Raw genomic sequence first — 19,124 nt, forward strand, 5'->3', positions numbered from 1 at the left:
CAGTGTGTCCTATTTATTAAGGTTTGTGAATTTATAAATAAAGTTTGATTGCGCTCGGCTGCCACCTAGTGGTTAAAATACCGCACACTCACTAGTTGTGGCTTTGAGCATGTCCTGACCGCTAGCTGATGCACTGTGAGGGGTAAAGGGTTTCATTGAAACGTGTGGTCACGCCAAAGAAAGTCACAGCTTGAACACTAACTTGAAATGTTTACATGTAGATGGCTACAAGTCATCGCTTTTGTACTGACTGACTGTGGAGCAGGGCCGCCCCAGTAGCCAGTCAAGATGGACACCGCTGAGGAAGGTAGCTAATGTTAAAACGTGATCAACTTGTAAATGTTAACTAACAGCCCCGATACAAACGAGGCCTTTATGACATGCTAACCCATTCTCAAGTACTGCCAGTGGTAGTGACTTGGTTGAACGTTATCTTACAATTTGGCAAAGGTTTACTTTTTTTATTGAAGAAACCGCTAAAATAGCAAATTAGCTAGCTAGCTAACCAACGCTAGCACGAGCTGCACCCATTAAGTTAGCCACCAACTGTTGTAAATGCAGTCATCAACGTTGGGTTGTCGCTTGCTTTCATAAACACGACGACATGCACCACAAGTGGGATGTGGTGGTTGTCATCATAAAACACGGTAGTTTCGCGTTAAAGTCATATCTAAGAAGCCAGCTAATGATCTGACGCTAGGTTAGTTAATGCTTTAGTGTGATGCTACCGTTATGATATGACGTAAGCTAGCTCACAGTACGATCACTACCGTAGCGTGACACACCGGGCGACCCTGCCAATAGATGAGGCTTGTTTTCCAATTTAGCATTAATTTATTCAAATGTGAAATATCGTTAACATCTTCAACAAGTCCTTCATGCTTGGGCCAAGTGAAATAGTGTTGGACAACACCAGGGCAGTCTCTTGGTGTTCTAGTTGTTCACTTGTTCATATTTTAGTATAGCGAACTGTCTGTAAATGAAGTCAGTGTACTCTGGGTATCCTCTCTGATACTATGCTCTTGCACCCTGGCCTAATAATAGTTCTCTTATTTTGGTCATCTAGGGACACAGGTAATCCAAGGATTACAGTTGGCCTTATGAATATGACCTGTCCTGTTCTAATAACTGTAAAGACACGCGTATCACACCATGTGTGTGTCTGTTTCCAATCTTCAAGCTTAAATGTGTGTACCCAAACATCTGGCATTACATCAGATGTGTGTCATGAGTCTGAATCGAGGTAAATGACTGATCTGCGGATGAATTTGATAGAAATGCAATGTGCCAATTGATGAAATGAAAATATTTCAGGAGTATGAAATCCCATGGTTTGCCAAGTTATGTTCTTGTGTGCCCATTGTGCAGGGGACATCTGTCGTGTGTGCCGGTCGGAGGGCACCCATGACAAGCCGCTCTACCACCCCTGTGTCTGCACTGGCAGTATCAAGTTCATCCATCAGGAATGGTGCGTTCCATTATATTTCTTCCCTTTCCTTTTCCTTAAATTTGATCGACGAGGATAAAGATAGGTTGCTGTCTGTCTACATTGTCAATCTGTTTACTATCATAGATGTTGCTGAAGTTTATTCCAACATGGCAAAATAATTCTCTCAAGGGAAGTTTAGAATTAATTACATACCTGGAAAAACAACATTTACGACTAGAGCGCTAGGGAGCAATAGCTCATTTTAGCTATGAAGAATCATGGGAAACTTTTGTGATTTTCCTGCAGGACCATGGAGGAAGACTCTTGCACGCATAGGATAAAAAGAGTAAACTCACAAAAGTGTCCTTTTGTTTTCACAGCTTACTGCAGTGGTTGAAACACAGCAGGAAAGAATACTGTGAATTATGCAAGCACCGGTTTGCATTTACACCAAGTAAGTTGTTTGTTTGTCAGTACTTTGAATCAGTACACTAAAAAAGCATTTATTAGTTGTTAGCTCTACTTAACGGCTAATTATGACCACCTTTATCCCTTGTTCCACTATCTCATCTGGCTCCCTCGTTCTCTCTTTTCTCCAGTCTACTCTCCAGACATGCCATCTCGCTTGCCTGTCCAGGATATCTTTGCAGGGCTGGTCACCAGTATTGGAACAGCCATCAGATACTGGTTCCACTACACACTGGTGGCCTTCGCCTGGCTAGGCGTGGTGCCTCTCACAGCATGCAAGTCATTTTAAAAACTAGAATGAAAGAAGATTTTATCAGCAGTTGCATATTGATTTTAGTGTAACTTCCAACAAAGTTTAGTAAGTAAACTAGCACTTACTCACTAGGCGTAATGTCTCAGCTTATACATTTATGCTGTAAAAAAAGAGTTTTATTCAACATGAATTGCTGTACAATTCAAAAAAGATAAAAAAAATTTGGAGTATAGTTTTAAGTTTGTTTCACACAATTTGTCGCTCTTAAGAATTGATTCTCAGATTGCCTTTTTGTTTGTTTCTTTGCTTTTCTAACAGGTCGTATCTACAAGTGTTTATTTACCGGCTCTGTGAGCTCTCTCCTTACCCTGCCATTAGATATGCTTTCAACGTAAGTTTAAAATACTCTCTGGTCTTGATCCTAACCATGTCTCTCTCACACTGTATCCTCTTTATTGTAGCTGTATGTGTCCTCCATATTTTGTAGACCGGATTCCCATGAAGACTGAAAGTTATGATCTTATTGGAGATCTAAGTGATCTTATTCACAATAGCTCCTTCCATCAATCAGGCCATCTTTTCTTTCACCCCTTTCTTCCTCGCAGGCAAAACCTGCTTGCCGACTGCCTCCAGGGCTGTTTTGTGGTCACGTGCACGCTCTGCGCCTTCATCAGTCTGGTGTGGCTCAGAGAGCAGATTGTCCACGGTGGCGCCCCCCAGTGGATAGAGCAAAATCAACCCCCTCTGGTCCCGAACCAGCCCAACGGTCCAGCACCAGCAAATGAGGTGAGATGTCTCCGAGTGACATCTATTTTCTAGCTGCACACAGAGCTGGAGCTTCTCCATCTATTCTACCACTACTGCACTCTGACGTAGTTGGCACAATGACAGCTTTATATCTGTGAATGAAAAGCCAGCGGAGAATGTGATTACCTGAGGCATTTATTCTTAGTTTGTTTTGGTTTAAATCAGGGCACTAAGGTCACTCTGACCTCAAGTTCATCCCCTTCTTGTAAAAGCAATATCTCAAGAACACCTTGAGAATTTCTTCAAATTAGGAACAAAACGTCAACCTAGACTCAAGGATGATCTGATGTGAATTTATCTGACCTCGAAAAAACAAGCTTCTGGCCAAGAATAGACATTTTCACACAAATGTCTAAGAAGATAAAATGATACATTTTGGAAAGACATGATTGCAATTTTGACTGGTTGGCGATGCCAAACAACCACGAGTGGGTATATTCTAGTCACAAAGTGCTAGATAAAATTACACCTTTTGGAATTTAGTGAAAAAATGGTAATTACTGCAAGTTTAACTTTCTCCCACAGTTTGCAATTGTTCTTTCTAAGTGCTTCCTCTCAGAGGAACCTTCAGGACAGTTATCTTTTAGAGAATGGGCTTGTCTTTACACACAAGCAACTGTGTAAAATAGTACTTGACAGATTATGCCTATCCTCTGCTGTTGTTATTGGAAATGAGCAACACAGTTCAGGACTGAAATATCTAAGTGACAGAGGAATGCAGCTTCAAACATTGTCAAGCTGTCCTTTGTAATTTGCCATTCATTTAAGTGAGTGTGGGCAAGCTATGCTGTAGGTAAAGAACTGTAATATAAATTCTTTATTGTTATTTAATGATTCTACAGGTTCCAGGTGGCAACGTCGGCGTCAACGCCCAGGCTGCTGCGGACGCCGCAGAAGCCCAGCGACCTGCAGACGCTGCCCCAGACGGACAGGCTCCTGCCAACCAACATGAAGCCGGCAACCACCGAGACGAGGCTGAACTCGACGACGAGGACGAAGATGACGATGGGGAGGAAGAGGAGGAGGACGATGACGAGGAGGGCAGGGAAGAGGATGCTGCAGAGGCCAATAATGGAGGACAAGGTCAGTGTGTACCTAGAAACGTAGAGGTTTGATACACCTTCAAAGTAGTGCTTTTCAGCATTTTTACATATCATAAGAGGAATTGACACATTCTTACTTCGTAAACAAAGTTATTAACTTAAGATAAGAAAGTCGAGAAATTATGTGTTTTGGTGGTCAGTTTAATTAAATAACATGAACACAAATGCTTAGGGAATAGTTTAAAGATTAAGCACATGCATAGCTTTGTGTGAATTGGTGTTTTCATTCCTCTGTAAAGGAATAAATAGATCCAAACCATGGCAAGGAAAATCAACCTACATGGTGATGTAGCCACAGAAGCATTGTTTCTCTGCACATTGTAGGTGTTCCCTAGTTTTTCAGTTGTGTCCTTTTGTTCTTCGCAGAAGATTTGAACTGGAACGCCCTGGAGTGGGACCGTGCAGCAGAGGAGCTGACCTGGGAAAGGGTGGGAAAACTGTCTTTTTGTCTCCATCCCCCCCTAAAGTGGTGTGATGTAGCTGTGTGCAGGCAGGGTAGCAGTTAGTTGGCAGATGCATTCAGGCTAAAAGCTTCTGTGACAGGAAATATCCATCTCTGTGTGGTGTGTTTAGGCAGCACCTTCAGGGATGCTGTTTGTAGCAGGCCTCTCAATAAATCTCTTCTTCATCGTTTTAATACAAGTTGCAGATGCTATTAATAAAAGGAGAAGTTAGGTAAACAAGTATGTTTTATTACCGTGTATATGTATTATGAAGGATCATTATGACATTGCTTTTTGTTTACGTCCCAGATGCTGGGACTGGATGGCTCCCTAGTTTTCTTGGTAAGTACACACACACACACACACACACACACACACACACACACACACACACACACACACACACACACACACACACACACACACACACACACACACACATTGCAATCCCTCACATACATTTTTGTATGTGTTGGGAGAGCCTTTATTGTTGTTTTTTTCTGTCTCTGCCTCCATTTTGGTGTTTTCTTTTTCATTCTATTCAGCCTTGTCTGTGTACTCCCATTTCCAATGAACACGGTGGACCATCAAAGTGAGATGACCCTTAGACAGTATGACAGTGAAAGTCAGCCTTACATGTAAAAAGTGATGAGTATGCAGGGTGATAAGGTCCGCCCTGGATATAGGTCCCTAAAATGATGCAGTTAGCCACGATGGCTCCTCCAGTGTGCAACTTAGTAAACTACAAAGCTGCACCGCTTGCAGCATTACGGCACCGTAGTCAGGACTGAAACTCAAGCGTCGAACATGGGTAATACATACTGTGCTTAAGGACCATAAGTTTGACTTTCTTTCGGTCGGTCAGACCCAGAGACATGTAAAAGTGGTGCTACATTTATGGTAATTACGCAAGGCTGAAATACTAAATTCACAAATTTCCCTTAAACAACCTCAATGTGAATAGATGTTGATGTGTTGCATACTCAGTTGCTCTTGCTTTACAGATAGAAGTTGAGACCCTTGTCATGTGTGTGTCTTCTCTAGGAGCATGTGTTCTGGGTGGTGTCTCTCAACACACTCTTCATCCTGGTCTTCGGTGAGTTAAACCCACCATATAGTGCTGATGTACTGTGTGCATACTGTCATACCTTTGAGAAGCAATCAAGCCTCTGGTGTACTACTATCTAAATAGGTTCTCCACTTTAGTTAGAAGAATAAATAATTAACTAACCACAGCTTTGTGTTTCCCTCCAGCGTTTTGCCCGTATCACATCGGCCATTTCTCAGTGGTTGGACTGGGCTTTGAAGAATATGTAAGTGCATGGGTCATACAGTTACTATTGTTTTGGTTTTACATGCAGTAATGATGATGATGATTATGATGTATCTGGTTGCAGATCAAAGCTTCACACTTTGACGGCCTCGTCACCACCATACTGGGTTACATCCTCCTGGCTGGAGCTCTCATAGTCTGCCACGTATCCTCTCTGTATGCAACACATTATTTTGTGAAATAAATTACCCATAGCATGTCTCACACTCCTAGTTGCTTATTATAGCTGTATATAGCTGTTGTTTTTTCACCCTTAAGAGTTTGTATGAAATGTCCAAATGTTATTATCTCTCATTTTGGTGTTGGTCCTTAACCGTGCCTCCTTTAGGCGTTGGCTTCATTGGTGAAGTTCAAGCGGTCCAGACGACTCTTGGGTGTGTGCTACATTGTTCTTAAGGTAAATGGAATGTTTCCAAAAATCTATTCAGCTTTTATCAAACTAGCAAAGCTTTCTGTCGAACCAGTAATGATTAGGTCAATTCTGATTACAGGAACAATTTGTGAAAAAAGAAACTAAATTGTATTTGTGTTTCTAAATGTCTCAGGTGTCCCTGCTGGTTGTCATGGAGATAGGCTTGTTCCCGCTGATTTGTGGTTGGTGGCTCGACATTTGCTCGCTGGTAAGACAGTCAATGGAGAAGAAACTCATTTGATCCTGTTGATGTAGGCATGTTCTAGCCCGTAATGACCAACCAAACAAATGAAATGCAATCATGATGATGCAGTATGCACAAATTTGATTTAATTCACTTTGAGAGAAAAAAAATCTCAAAATATTCCATTTATTGGACTAATTTCCTAAAAACAGATTTAGTGTTTAGTTTTGAATGCACACAGATAAAGCACGTCCTTTGTTGGTTGCAGGAGATGTTTGATGCGACTCTTAAAGACAGGGAGCAGAGTTTTGACTCCGCCCCCGGCACCACCATGTTCCTCCACTGGCTGGTCGGCATGGTGTATGTCTTCTACTTCGCCTCCTTCATCCTTCTGCTCAGAGAGGTCAGTGCAGGACTTGGACCAGTCACAATCATGTATTGCGACTTGTGTAAAAACTCTCAAACCATCTATAGCCTTTAAAGTCTTGTGCCTGTTTCTGTGTTTGCAGGTGCTCCGGCCTGGCGTGCTGTGGTTCCTGAGGAACCTAAACGATCCAGACTTCAATCCAGTCCAAGAGATGATCCACCTGCCCATCTACAGACACCTGCGGAGGTTTATACTCTCAGTGGTCAGTCAAGTGTCCTCCTCCTCCGTTCCATCCCAAAGCTAACCTTCAGTGGCATATCAATGCCCTGATTTCTGTTTACTGTGGTGCTAAATATGCTGTTTATTAAGTCAAATATATTTATAAATGCATTGCAAACTTTTAGAGAAAATAATTTCCATAAAACATAGTTAAAGCAGCAATAGACTTTATTATCAACATAGTGATATTACAATTCAAATAATCATTTCTACCATTTTCGCTACTTGGAGATAGCTACTGATGGCTGTCAGGGAAAACGAAAGCACGTTTCGATCAGTTAAAGCAAAAACTTCAAAATGACAACCCAGGCACGTTTCAATGTAAAAAGATTATCTTCATTAAGCATAGAGCCTGTAAATAAGAGAAACGTAGAATCCCACTGAGTCTATATCCCTGTGCGATGGCCTATTGCGTATTGTAGCTTTCTGTATTTCTATTTCATGGTACTGGGACACCTAACATGACTACTAACAAACAACGATTTGTTGTTTTTTCTGTGTGTATGTATTTCCAGGTGGTGTTTGGCTCCATAGTTCTGCTGATGCTGTGGCTTCCTATCAGAATCATTAAACTTCTCTTCCCAACTTTCCTGCCCTACAACGTCATGCTCTACAGGTACACACAGCAACACTTAATTATCATCCATCACTCAGTGACTCAAAGCTGAAGATGACGTTGTCTATTCTCAACTCGGGCATAACCAAAAGCTGCCATTTCTCCTTAATATGTGTATTATAAAAGGAATTGAGTTTGGTTCATGTCTTGTGTCTGCAGCGACGCCCCCGTCAGTGAGCTGTCACTGGAGCTGCTGTTGCTTCAGGTTGTTCTGCCAGCTTTGTTGGAGCAGGGTCACACTCGGCAGTGGCTGAAACGCCTCGTCCACGCCTGGACGTTCACAGCTGGATACATGCTGTATGTCTGACACACACACACACACACACACACACACACACACACACACACACTCACACTCACACTCACTCACACGCTACCCTCTGGTTTGTTTTTTTTGCAGACATGTACCTATAAGGCACATTAACATGACATACTGTGAATCAAGGCTTTGGCGAGCTAGAATATTGGTGTGTTTCAGAGATGGAAAAAATTGCTGCAAATTGGTTAAGGTGAAGGCATTGCCCTTGGTCCATTGGTCAGGGCATAAGACCTGAAAAAAAGTTGGGGTAGCGGCACCTCAGCAAGCATAGACTTACCAAGAAAAGCAGGGGTATTCATAATAATGTAAATTAGAGAGATGGAGGAACATTATGCTTGCGCCGACTTACATTTGTAGCTACTTTAGCCGTGAGGCCATGCGGCTAAGCTAAGCTAGCTGCAGCCATAAGCAGAAGGCTAAACTATTAGCAACATTCTCTATCTATCGCTGAAACGTTTTGCCGATATTGTCAGACTCTCTTTTTGAGCAGTCAGTCTTCCTCTCTGTTGGGTAGACAGTTGTTGCCAATGCTGGAACAGCAACTTTTTTACTGCAGGCTAGTCCGCCGTTGAAATAACCCCTGATAGGCCAAAGTCTCCCATTATAGACTAGATTTTCCAAAGCCGAGAGGAATTGCAAAAGTCTAGCTTTCTCTCCGACTCCTTGAATTACAATATGCTGAAGGTTTAATAGGAAATTTGTACTCAGTAAAACCAAAAATACACCGCCCATCCCATCTTTAAGTATATCTTCGTCTACTGTAATTGATGAAAAAGAGTGGGCCTCAGACTTTATTTTGCTCTCTGTGTCCTTTGTCATAAAACACTTTCCATGGAAATAAAACAAAACATTACTCACCAATGGCTTCCCCACAGTGACCTCCACTCCTACCTGCTGGGGGACCATGAAGACGAGGACCACCAACTAAACAACAACCCTCCTGGTCGCCATAACAACAACAGGTTTCCTGGCTTGGGGGAGGGGCTTCACGCTGCCCATCAGGCCATTCTGCAGCAGGGTGGCCCTCTGGGTTTCCAGTCGTACCACCGTCCCGCCAACTTCCCCCTTAAGGTGACTCACAGCTGTCATTCTTAACATCCAGTCATATATTCACTCTGCCACTGTTAAAGCCTGTGCTGCTTTTAATGTTTCCCGCACTACTGATTCTGTTGTTCTTTTTGGATTTAAGATCATTCTGCTGGTTGTCTTTATGTGTGTGACGCTGTTACTGGCCAGTCTGATCTGCCTCACACTGCCGGGTAAGTTGAGGGCTCAAACAGGCGTTTTACCTTCTGCATTTTACCTTTACCTCTCTCATTCTGTCAGTCATTCTTTACAGTACCTGTCTCCCTCTCCCTCTCTCCCAGTGTGTGCGGGCCGCTGGTTGATGTCTTTCTGGATGGGCAGTGCCATGGTTCATGAGCTGTACACAGCGGCCAGTGGTCTGTACATCTGCTGGCTGTCCATTCGAGGCGCCACAGTGATTCTGTCCTGGATGCCACAGGGATGGACCATGATCATGATCAAAGTACAGGAGTGGACCCTCATGGTAATGTGTCTCTCCGTTCCTCCCAGCCAAGGGCAAAACAAAATAAGCTCTACCCACAATATGGCGACTGGTTGTGTTTTGATGTGATGTCTTGGTGGAAACAGATCCTGAAGACCATTGTGGTGGCCGTGCTGTTGGCCGGGGTGATCCCCCTGCTGTTGGGTCTGCTGTTTGAGCTGGTCATCGTTGCTCCTCTCAGAGTGCAACTGGACCAGACGCCTCTCTTCTACCCCTGGCAGGTAGGAGGATGAAGATTGTCTAAAGTGGTGTAACGGACCATAGTTGATCTTCGATTCATAGGATCCCCCACACCGTCCGCCATGGATATGAACCGCAGATTAATTACACAATTTAAACATCATAGTGGGAAAAAAACGTTACTGCCAATTGTTATCGTCTAATATTCAGTAAATATATGCGATCAGGAAATCTGCATTAATGCTTTCTAGTTGTCGATCCCTGTTAATATTACATTGTGAACAACACATCTTTGGGGAAACTAACCAGAGTAGAGCTTATACCGTGCGTTATAACGTTATCATGATGTGTTCAAATGAAATCTTGTAAAATGTATTTTTTGGTGAGACACTTGTATAATACAATTTGGTTTTCACAGCAACATAAATAGATATAAAAGGGAATTATGGCTTGTTTAACTTTCTAACATTAGCTTCAAGCAGATAGTAATACATCATTAAAACTACTATTGCCAATATTATTTCTTTTATCAATTTAAAAACAATCTTTTATGCAAATCATTATAGATGACTTCAACACATCGACAATTGGTATCAGCAGCAAAGAAACTTCATGTGGGATCTCTAAAAGTTATATTTGTTCCCTTTTTTCTTTTGTGCTGATCCAATCCACGACTGAAAACGTTTTAACGATCCGCACAGTGAGTTTTGTGATCTGTTGTGCACCTAATTGTATGTGTTTGAATATGAGTGATTTTAGGATATCTTACACGTCTTTTGATTGAAACCATCTGAGAAATCATGGATTCAGACGTGATTAGATTGTTTAGGCGGACAAAGTGTGTGAATAAATACATGTTTATTATATATGAAGTGTGGAAACCTCAAAAAACGTATGTCAGGTCAGATCTTGTTTACTTATTCTTTGACCACATATTCCCTCCTAAAGGTCTAAAACTGTAATGTGTTCCAGTTTTAGACCTTTTTTTTCTTGTTAAGGCTTGTCATTAAAACTTTGGCTTATTTCATTTAATGAAAGGAAAAAAACTTGGTAGAAATGTATGTATTTCTCAAAGTCAGATATGGAGAGCGTTTGGTACCTCTACCAAAACTCATATCTAATGGGATCAACAAGTTGTTTCGATATCAGGTGACGTTGAAGGTCCTGCTCATTAAGGACCCAAGAAAACGGTTGAGAGCAGACGCAGACGCAGACACATCTCGATACGGAGCAGATGTTAAACCTTTGGGACAAACCTCATTGTGTCTTGGCATTTAAGTGGTTATTTTTCTGTGTGTGGCAGGACTGGGCCCTGGGCGTGCTCCATGCTAAAATCATTGCTGCCATCACACTGATGGGCCCCCAGTGGTGGCTCAAAACCGTCATTGAGCAGGTCAGTCGCACATCCTTCAAGCTTAATTTAATCAAGAATAAAAACACTTCACCGTAAAGATAAGAAAACATGTGAATTGTTCCTTTACTTTACCCAAAGTACAGTGGAAGATATTGTCCACTTTGTAATAAAGATGTTTAAAAACATTTATATAGAAGCATATTCAAAGAACTAATCTAACTGTTTTCACTATTATTGAGAAAAATTATTTAACCTGCATTAGAATGAAGTAAAACCACCCTCCCTCTCCCACAGGTGTATGCCAACGGTATCCGAAACATTGACCTCCATTTCATTGTGCGAGGTCTGGCCGCCCCAGTGATCTGCACCCTGCTGCTGTCCCTCAGCGTGCCCTACACCATCTCTAAAGGCATTACACCACTGCTGGGTGAGTCTCCAGGCATGCTTATGTGTCTGGGTTGAATTTTCTGGCCCCCTCATGTACTCTAACATGCATTAGCATTAAGGTAATCAAGGAAAAGAACAGATTATAGCTTCCCTCATCTCTCCTCTGAGTGTGGTCAAAGATCTGTTTTTATTCCCCCTATTTAGATTATATTTTAATATCAATTGGTCATTAATGTTGAAACGAGGGTTGGATACCTTTCACATTTCAACCGGCACCTGGGATTTGGTGGTGGTAGTACCTTTTTTAAGTACTTTACTTTCTTTGTAATAACAAAAGTGGTATCTCAGTTGAAGAAAATAAGTGCAGAGTTCTCAATTTCAACATTATTTATTTACACACTACACAAGCCAAAACCCCTCTCTTTACCCTATCATAGGAAAACTCAATACAGAAAGATAGTAATGTGGACGGGACCCTTTAAGTACAGAGTTCAGTCACTAGATTACTGAACAGCTCAGAATGAGGAATTGGTTTGACTTTGCAAATAATACACTACTGCATTCCAATTGTCATTGCCTTTTATTGAAATTCATTATAAGTTATTTAACTGTTTGCTCTGAGTTGCAACATGTAAGGATTAATGGATTTTTCTATTTTATTTTTTTAAACGCCACATGTATCTTCTTTAACTAAATTTAACTTAAATTGTCCAGGTAAATAGAATAATGGAAAGGATGATTAATAATCATAAGATTGTAAAATCTACGAATAAGTGGGAATAAGCATTGGAATTCAGCGAAATTTAACAACGTTAATAAAGCTGCCAACCCATCAAGTGAATGAGTAAGAAGGCACAAGAAAGGGGAAACATGTTTGGTCGTTATGGTGATTTGGATACAGACTAAATTAGAAATGGTATCAGATAAAAATTCCTGATATCATCAGGTCTCAGCAGATCCTCACTAATTTGGACACGGGGCTCATATGAGAATTCCTTTTTATGCAAAGCCTACCCAAAGCACCAACCTTAGTTTAGACAAGGGTTTTTGATGTCAACTTGGACAACACTTGCATTTAAACAACCAGTCAATAAAGGATCCCCAGCTCTTGTGGTAATCAGGAGTTTGGCCGTTGTGCAGAGCACATTCCTAATATGAAAAAACAAGACATTTCTACTCATTTTCATTAACTTGTTATTTATGAGAAACCGCTCCAGCACTCAAGACTGTCCTCATGTAAGCAATATCAAATCCTCTATTTCTCTTTTGTATTTGATATTACCTCTGACATGCAGAATGATAAGACTTTCTAATGTTTTATTTTTGTTTGTCTGTCCTATAAATATATGCCTACTGCATCAGAATCGGTTAAATAATATGCTCGTATGTGTTTGCTTTTGTGTTTTTCATTAACTCTGTTACCTCAACTCTTAAGTCCACAGTCCCTAGAGATAAGACATCAGAGACATGCACACTCATTAAGAGGAGTTTCTGATCCTTTACAGGTGTGCAGCCAGAGATGCAGATGCTGGTGGAGAGGAGGATCTATCCCTTCCTGCTGATGGTGGTCATACTGCTGTCCATCCTGTCCTTCCAGATACGACAGTTCAAACGCCTCTACGAACACATAAAGAACGACAAGTCAGTAGACACAAAAAAAAAAGAAAGAAGTATGAACAAACACACAGGGTCAAAGAAGCACAGTGTTTTATTCTAATCATGCGTTTTTACTGATCCGGAGTGTAGGGCTGTGTGATATGGCAAAACATACACAGCATCCAATATTTATCTATATTTCGATAAAGGGTAGGATGCGGGGTAACTTTTCCATTAACTAGAAATGTAAGAGCTCAAAACCGAAAATCTGTATCTCTTGAAAAAAGGATCAACATGTAGGACGGGATTTGTTTTTAAACATGTCATTTACTTTTCGTAGGGTGCATCATTGGAAAAAGCAGATCAAAAATGTCATGGTCAAAATGGGACGGCTTTAATGGCTGGTACTTGTGAAGATGAATGTTTGTTCGTCAGGAAGAGCCTTATTTATGTTAAGTTGTTAGCACTGCATGTTGTCAAGCAGTGTATCCTATGGTCAGAGTTAAAGTGTCACATTTTCTAAGGCTCCTATCACATCTCAACACGTAGCTGGAAACGCTACACAAGCAAAACCTTTGTTTTCCTATGACATTGTGCGCTTTGCTTTTGCTTCTCCCTTGCGCTGCACTCTGCTTTTTTTATAGATATGTTTTTTTACATGTGTATGAATTTCATGTATGCTACAGTGAGGGAGCAAGCGCATTATCAATCTCCCCTCAATCACATATGATTGGGTGCGCACTCCACCGGCGCATCAAGGCATTTCTTAATCAGTTGCTCTTGTTTCTATCAAAGTATCATACTTGAGTTTATATAGGTTTAACCGCCCAGCTCTATTGTGCAGCTTTCATGGTAACAAGAAGGGACAAATGTCGCTGCCAATCTTTATGCTGCGCACAAAAAGATCATTTTGAGTTACATGTGGGTAACAACAACAACAGCCAAGCTTAAAGCACCTCTTACAGCAAATCTTGTCTGAAAATAAAAATGTGAAAAGTTGATCTTAAAAAGAGTTGAGTGCATTAAAATGTTCAAAATGATTTTCAAACAGCTCTGTGTTTCCTGTTCCTCCTCCAGATACCTGGTTGGACAGCGACTGGTGAACTATGAACGCAAGACGGGCAGGAGGATGTCAGCCTCCTCATACAGCACCTCCTCATAGACCTGAGGCTGATGTGGGATCAGTGGAGCTAACTCAGTTTGCCCAGCACTGAGAGCCATCATCAGCTCCTGTGGTGAAAATGTTCATTTTCTTTTTCCCCTACGTGCTTGGCTGTCGGATGCCAGCTTCAAACACCAACCTCTATATTTTCGACTGCAGCCTAGTCTTCACCAACATCTACTGCTGTCACTGGTGACGGGAGATAAAAAGACGTTGAAGAGTGAAGACAAATAGTCTCAAAACTCTTCTGGAAGATTTGCTTTTATGAACAAGGTTGTCAGCCAAACTGCAAAGAGTCGGTACAGTTAAGTCTCAGTGGAACCACAATGTTGGTGACTGCATTTTAAGTTGTAATGATATTATTTAAAAAAAAAAAAAGGTTGGAGTTAAAGTCAGTTCAGTTGAGCATTGCTTTTACCTCAGATTGTGCTTCCCTTTTGAATGATTGTTGTGAAATATTGTCTAGCTAACCCTGAGTGTCTCTTCATGAGACGTTTTTGACATTTCAGAGCCGTCGAGGCAATGTATTGACTATCAGGAGAACGTCTTTGTGGCTGCTGATTCGTCTCAAATGACCCCTCTTATCAAATTGAAGTTGTCAGTGATGAAGAGATATACATGATGTAGCAATGTGATTGTATTGAGTTTTTAAAATGTTTTTTTTGGCTTCTTAGATGATTTTATTAGACATGTTTTCATTGATTTTTAGTGTTCTGGAATGAGCTGTTAGTCCTGAGAATTGTTTTAAGGTAAAGATGTAGATGTATGATTAATAATCTGGAAACAGCCGAGGACAAGACTTTTCTTAAGATGTTCTCCTGTGAATTTAAAAAAACAGTCTGGGTTGTGTAGTGTCTGTCTGAGCAAATCCAGCTTCAGTAGAGGAGAGGTCAATAAATGAGGTTTGAACTAAGAATATTTAATCTGGAAAGCCTGTGACACTGATCTTACTGATATATTTATTCTGAGAGAATAATAAAAAAATAGTCATGCTGCTAATTAGCTGTTCAGACTCTTACCTGTCTGCAATCTGTTAACTGTGAGGAGACAACAGCTAAAAACAACTGTAGAAACAACTAAAGAAACACTGATTTTCATTGGGTGAAAAAGGTGAACTATGCTGACAGATAAAAGAACCTTACTGCAAACCTGTACAGTTCTGGAAAACTAAAGTTACCTCATCTCACTCGGGAAGGGAGCGTCAGTAATAGTAGTACAGACCAATAGATAAAATGAAGGAAATTTCTTTGGGGAGGGGGGAAGTTTCCCAACTTCCAAATACTCAGAGGGTTTCTCTTTGTCTGTACTGTGACGTTGCTTTGATTAATAATTCAATTGATCGCTGCCACCTGCTGAGCTGAATCAGACGGATCAAATCTCATCACGTAATTCATTTATCAACTACTGACCATGTTCATGTATGCAGATAAACATAAAACAAAATCATAGGTACATGTACAGAGGAACGGCAGTTTAATATAGATCGCTAGATTTCTTCCCAGTATTGTTTCAATTATGCAAGTCTCTTCCTGTTTAGTTGATTGCTTTTCATTAGAGATGTTATGATACCTGAACTTGCATATCGGCCGGTATAAAGTACCATTCAGATTCTAGTGCATTAAAAACAAGTCTCGCCAAAAACTAAATTGACAAGATTACATTTAACATCATGGTAACTTTATAACTTACCTTCGCCCAATACTCATTTTTCCTCAGTGGACCTTGAACCCATCATAATGTAACTCAGTGCAACTTCTGTTAACGTTAAATGTGACTTCATAATTCAGCCAAGCAGGACTGTCAACACCTACCGTTAGCAGCTCTCCTCCTCTATTTCAACAGAGATTTGTTATTCACAATGTAGCATAATCAGGGAAATAATAAGGTGCATGAGAGTGTTTATACATAGGTGTGTAGAACATGCTCATGTGCAGTGAGAACAGGCATGATGCTTCAAATTTTTTATTTGGCAGTTAAATTTACAAACGTGTAGTACAATAGTTTTACGTCGCGCACATAGCAGGCCACACATAATTTCTACTAATAGGCAATATGCGTCATAACAAGCATTATAGTATGTATTTTGTGCACGGAGCCGCCAGTGTCGGACACACTGTGTGCAACTGACTGGTGAGCCGACCCGGGCAACATGAATGAGATTCAATTTCAGTAGAGGTGGGAGCGTGTTGTGATCGTTCACTAGAAAGTTGTGGTTATTTAGGACTCATGACAACACATGGCACAATTGGTCCAAAAGAAAACTTACAATTATTTGTCATGCAAATGTTTTAATGTGCACGTTTTACAGCAGTTTGCCATTCAGATTCCATTGTGACACAGTTAACACGTTTAATTTAAATTTAATTTTGTTAATTTAATTTCCCTCCCAAAAAGATTGAAAGATGTCAGTATTTCAGACTCTCCACAATGGGTTCCACTAGAGGAAGAATTTTAGTTTTGCTTCTGTTTTTGACGATTCCTTAAACTGGTTTTCTATTGATATGAATTGTGATTTACATTAACTTTAGTGCTGCTGTGTGGATTGATCTCATAATATATATGATGCTGTGAAGTGACCTTTAAGTATCTTATTGAACTGAGCTGGACATTTCAAATTTTGATCTTGAATTTCAATTTTTAGAAGCAAATAATTTCTATTTTTATATGTGCAAAAAAAGCAGTGGCATGTACTGTAACATGAAGATATATTCTAATGTCTGTTATTTGTTGGGTAAGTAATATGACACAATAATAAATAGTTGAAATGACCCGATCAGAGTGTGCAGTTTCTTCCTCACACTGCAGACAATATGCTGCTCAAGCAAATGTTACTGACTGATGTGTCTGATGTCTTAAAAAGTCAGAGTTCAGTTTATCAAATGAAGTATGTATGTAGAAAAAGTTGCAGTATATTGTGTAAAAAAAAAAAAAAAAAAAAAAAAAAGGGCATGTAGCCCATGGTATAGTAAAACAGAAAAAGTCATACTATTAGAGTCATAGTATGGCCTGTCAGAAAAGATAAGAAGAAAAAGCCATAGTATAGGATGTAGAAAACAGTCATAATATAGTATTTTTTTAAAAAAGTAGCAGTATAGTATGTTGAAAAAAGGCTTGAATAAAAGTCATGAAAGAAATCAGTATATTATGTCCAATACAGAAATAAAATGTGTCATAGCATTGTATGATAAAAAACAAAACAAATAAAACAGTCATAGTATAGTATGTGGACAAAAGTAATAAAAAAGTAATGTGTCAGAAAAAGTCATAGCATGGTATTTCAAATAAAAGTAATGAAAAAGTCCTATTCTACTATGACTATAAAAGAGTTAAACACGTGAACATGCCTCCAAGGGCAACTTGCTACCAGGTTAGACATATCAACTTTAAAGGTGAACGTTAGATGAGACAGTGTTGTGATCACACAGGTTTGATTAATTTAATTTTCATAATTTAATTTGTTAACCATAAAAATGGATGTAATGTAAAATATAATTAACGGCTGTTACTTGCTTCCATAGGCATGCAAGGAGAACAATTTCAGTTTCTGCTTCATCTACATTCTGTTATGTAGTTTGATACACATTCTTACCGTAGAGTATTCTACATTGCCTTAACTGATTCTCAGTTATTTATTAATCAAAAGGAATCTAAGTATTACAAATCCTATTTGTGATTGGATTGGCAGTGCACTCCAAAAAAAGTATGTCTTAGACACTGATAAAGGTCACATTAGGGCCTGAACGGTCCTCCACTGTACCCTGTACACAAAGTCACAAGGTTGTTAAATCCAATTTAAGATGGCAGGTTGGCTTGACCTGTTGCACTGATGACATTTATTCTCTAATAAGGATATCGCCCTCAGAACAAAGGTTTTAAATAAGTGTTGGTGTAAACCGTTGCATGGATGTTAAGGTATGTGTTGCATTTACTTTGCATAATCTCTGTGTTTAGTGTGTTTAATGTCTTGTAAAAGGAACACATTGGCTCACTTGCTCATTCTATTCAGTTTCCTTGTGTAAAACATCTACAGATATTAAGACGGAGCAGTTAAGACATTCCCTCTGAGCCTGTACCATTACATTTTACACTTTATTGTATTCTTAACAGAAAACATTAAAACCGTCCTGTCACAGGGGAGCTAGAGAGAGAGACTAAAGGGATTATCTTGGCTCAGTTCAAGAGAATGTCCCTCATCCCTTTGCCGGCCGTCATCAAAGGAAGCTCAAGTCTCTCCATGGGGAAACACGATTAGTGGCTGTTAGTGGTGGCCGTGTATGTTTCCAGCCAAGACGTCTGACTGTTCTATCTTCATCTTTTAACTTCTCAACAAGACTTCAAGAATTCAAGCTGCCCGTCTGGGTTCTGAAGCCACGATTAAGAGATTTTATGGACAAGGCTTTTGGTGCCGTCGGGAAGGATCATAGAGACTTTTCCGCAATTTGTAACTCATGGAAACTCTCAGGCTTGACAAACTCCACTTTTTTTCAGAATTGCATCACTGACACTTTATCGACTCTTTTTGGTCACTTTACCAATCCAGAGCAACTTCCTCAGATCATGCATATGATCAAACCTTTCTTGATGACATTGTCTTGTAGGGTTCCGGGGAATCCTAAACTCTATGGCATCCCGAGAGGATTTATTCGACCATGACGTAGGATTGGGACTGTGAGTGATGATCTCATGTCCCCCTTGTGACCTCTGCTGAACCTTGTCTCTTGCTAAACCTTACTGATAGAGGTCAATAGCCTGCCATGATTCATGGTACTGCAGCAGGCCGGTGGACATAAAGTCTAGGTCTTCCTAGAGTTGTCCTGGCACCCCACTAGAATTTTTAAAAAGTGTGGGGGCAGGGAAGGGTTTAA

General features: G+C 40.3%; 1 protein-coding gene across 2 annotated transcripts; it reads left to right on the forward strand.

Annotated features, from left to right (window-relative positions):
* The first annotated feature begins 69 nt into the window (after window positions 1–69).
* On the forward strand, window positions 70–15,890 carry LOC129094458 (E3 ubiquitin-protein ligase MARCHF6-like). Of its 2 annotated transcripts, none has more exons than XM_054602640.1 (26): window positions 70–307; window positions 1,369–1,468; window positions 1,810–1,883; window positions 2,029–2,172; window positions 2,469–2,541; window positions 2,756–2,936; window positions 3,800–4,040; window positions 4,427–4,488; window positions 4,813–4,845; window positions 5,548–5,599; window positions 5,758–5,816; window positions 5,901–5,981; window positions 6,165–6,233; window positions 6,382–6,456; window positions 6,701–6,835; window positions 6,942–7,061; window positions 7,594–7,694; window positions 7,854–7,991; window positions 8,889–9,084; window positions 9,203–9,272; window positions 9,381–9,562; window positions 9,667–9,801; window positions 11,064–11,153; window positions 11,409–11,541; window positions 13,007–13,142; window positions 14,175–15,890. In XM_054602640.1, the coding sequence occupies exons 1-26, from the start codon at window positions 289–291 to the stop codon at window positions 14,257–14,259; spliced, it is 2,784 nt and encodes a 927-aa protein (XP_054458615.1). In that variant the 5' UTR covers window positions 70–288; the 3' UTR covers window positions 14,260–15,890. The 2 variants fall into 2 exon arrangements, with proteins under 2 accessions (XP_054458615.1, XP_054458616.1); XM_054602641.1 differs by having other exon boundaries at window positions 4,430–4,488.
* The last annotated feature ends 3,234 nt before the right edge of the window (window positions 15,891–19,124 follow it).

Source organism: Anoplopoma fimbria, chromosome 8, assembly GCF_027596085.1.
Source record: "Anoplopoma fimbria isolate UVic2021 breed Golden Eagle Sablefish chromosome 8, Afim_UVic_2022, whole genome shotgun sequence".
Classification (NCBI taxonomy): Eukaryota; Metazoa; Chordata; class Actinopteri; order Perciformes; family Anoplopomatidae; genus Anoplopoma; species Anoplopoma fimbria.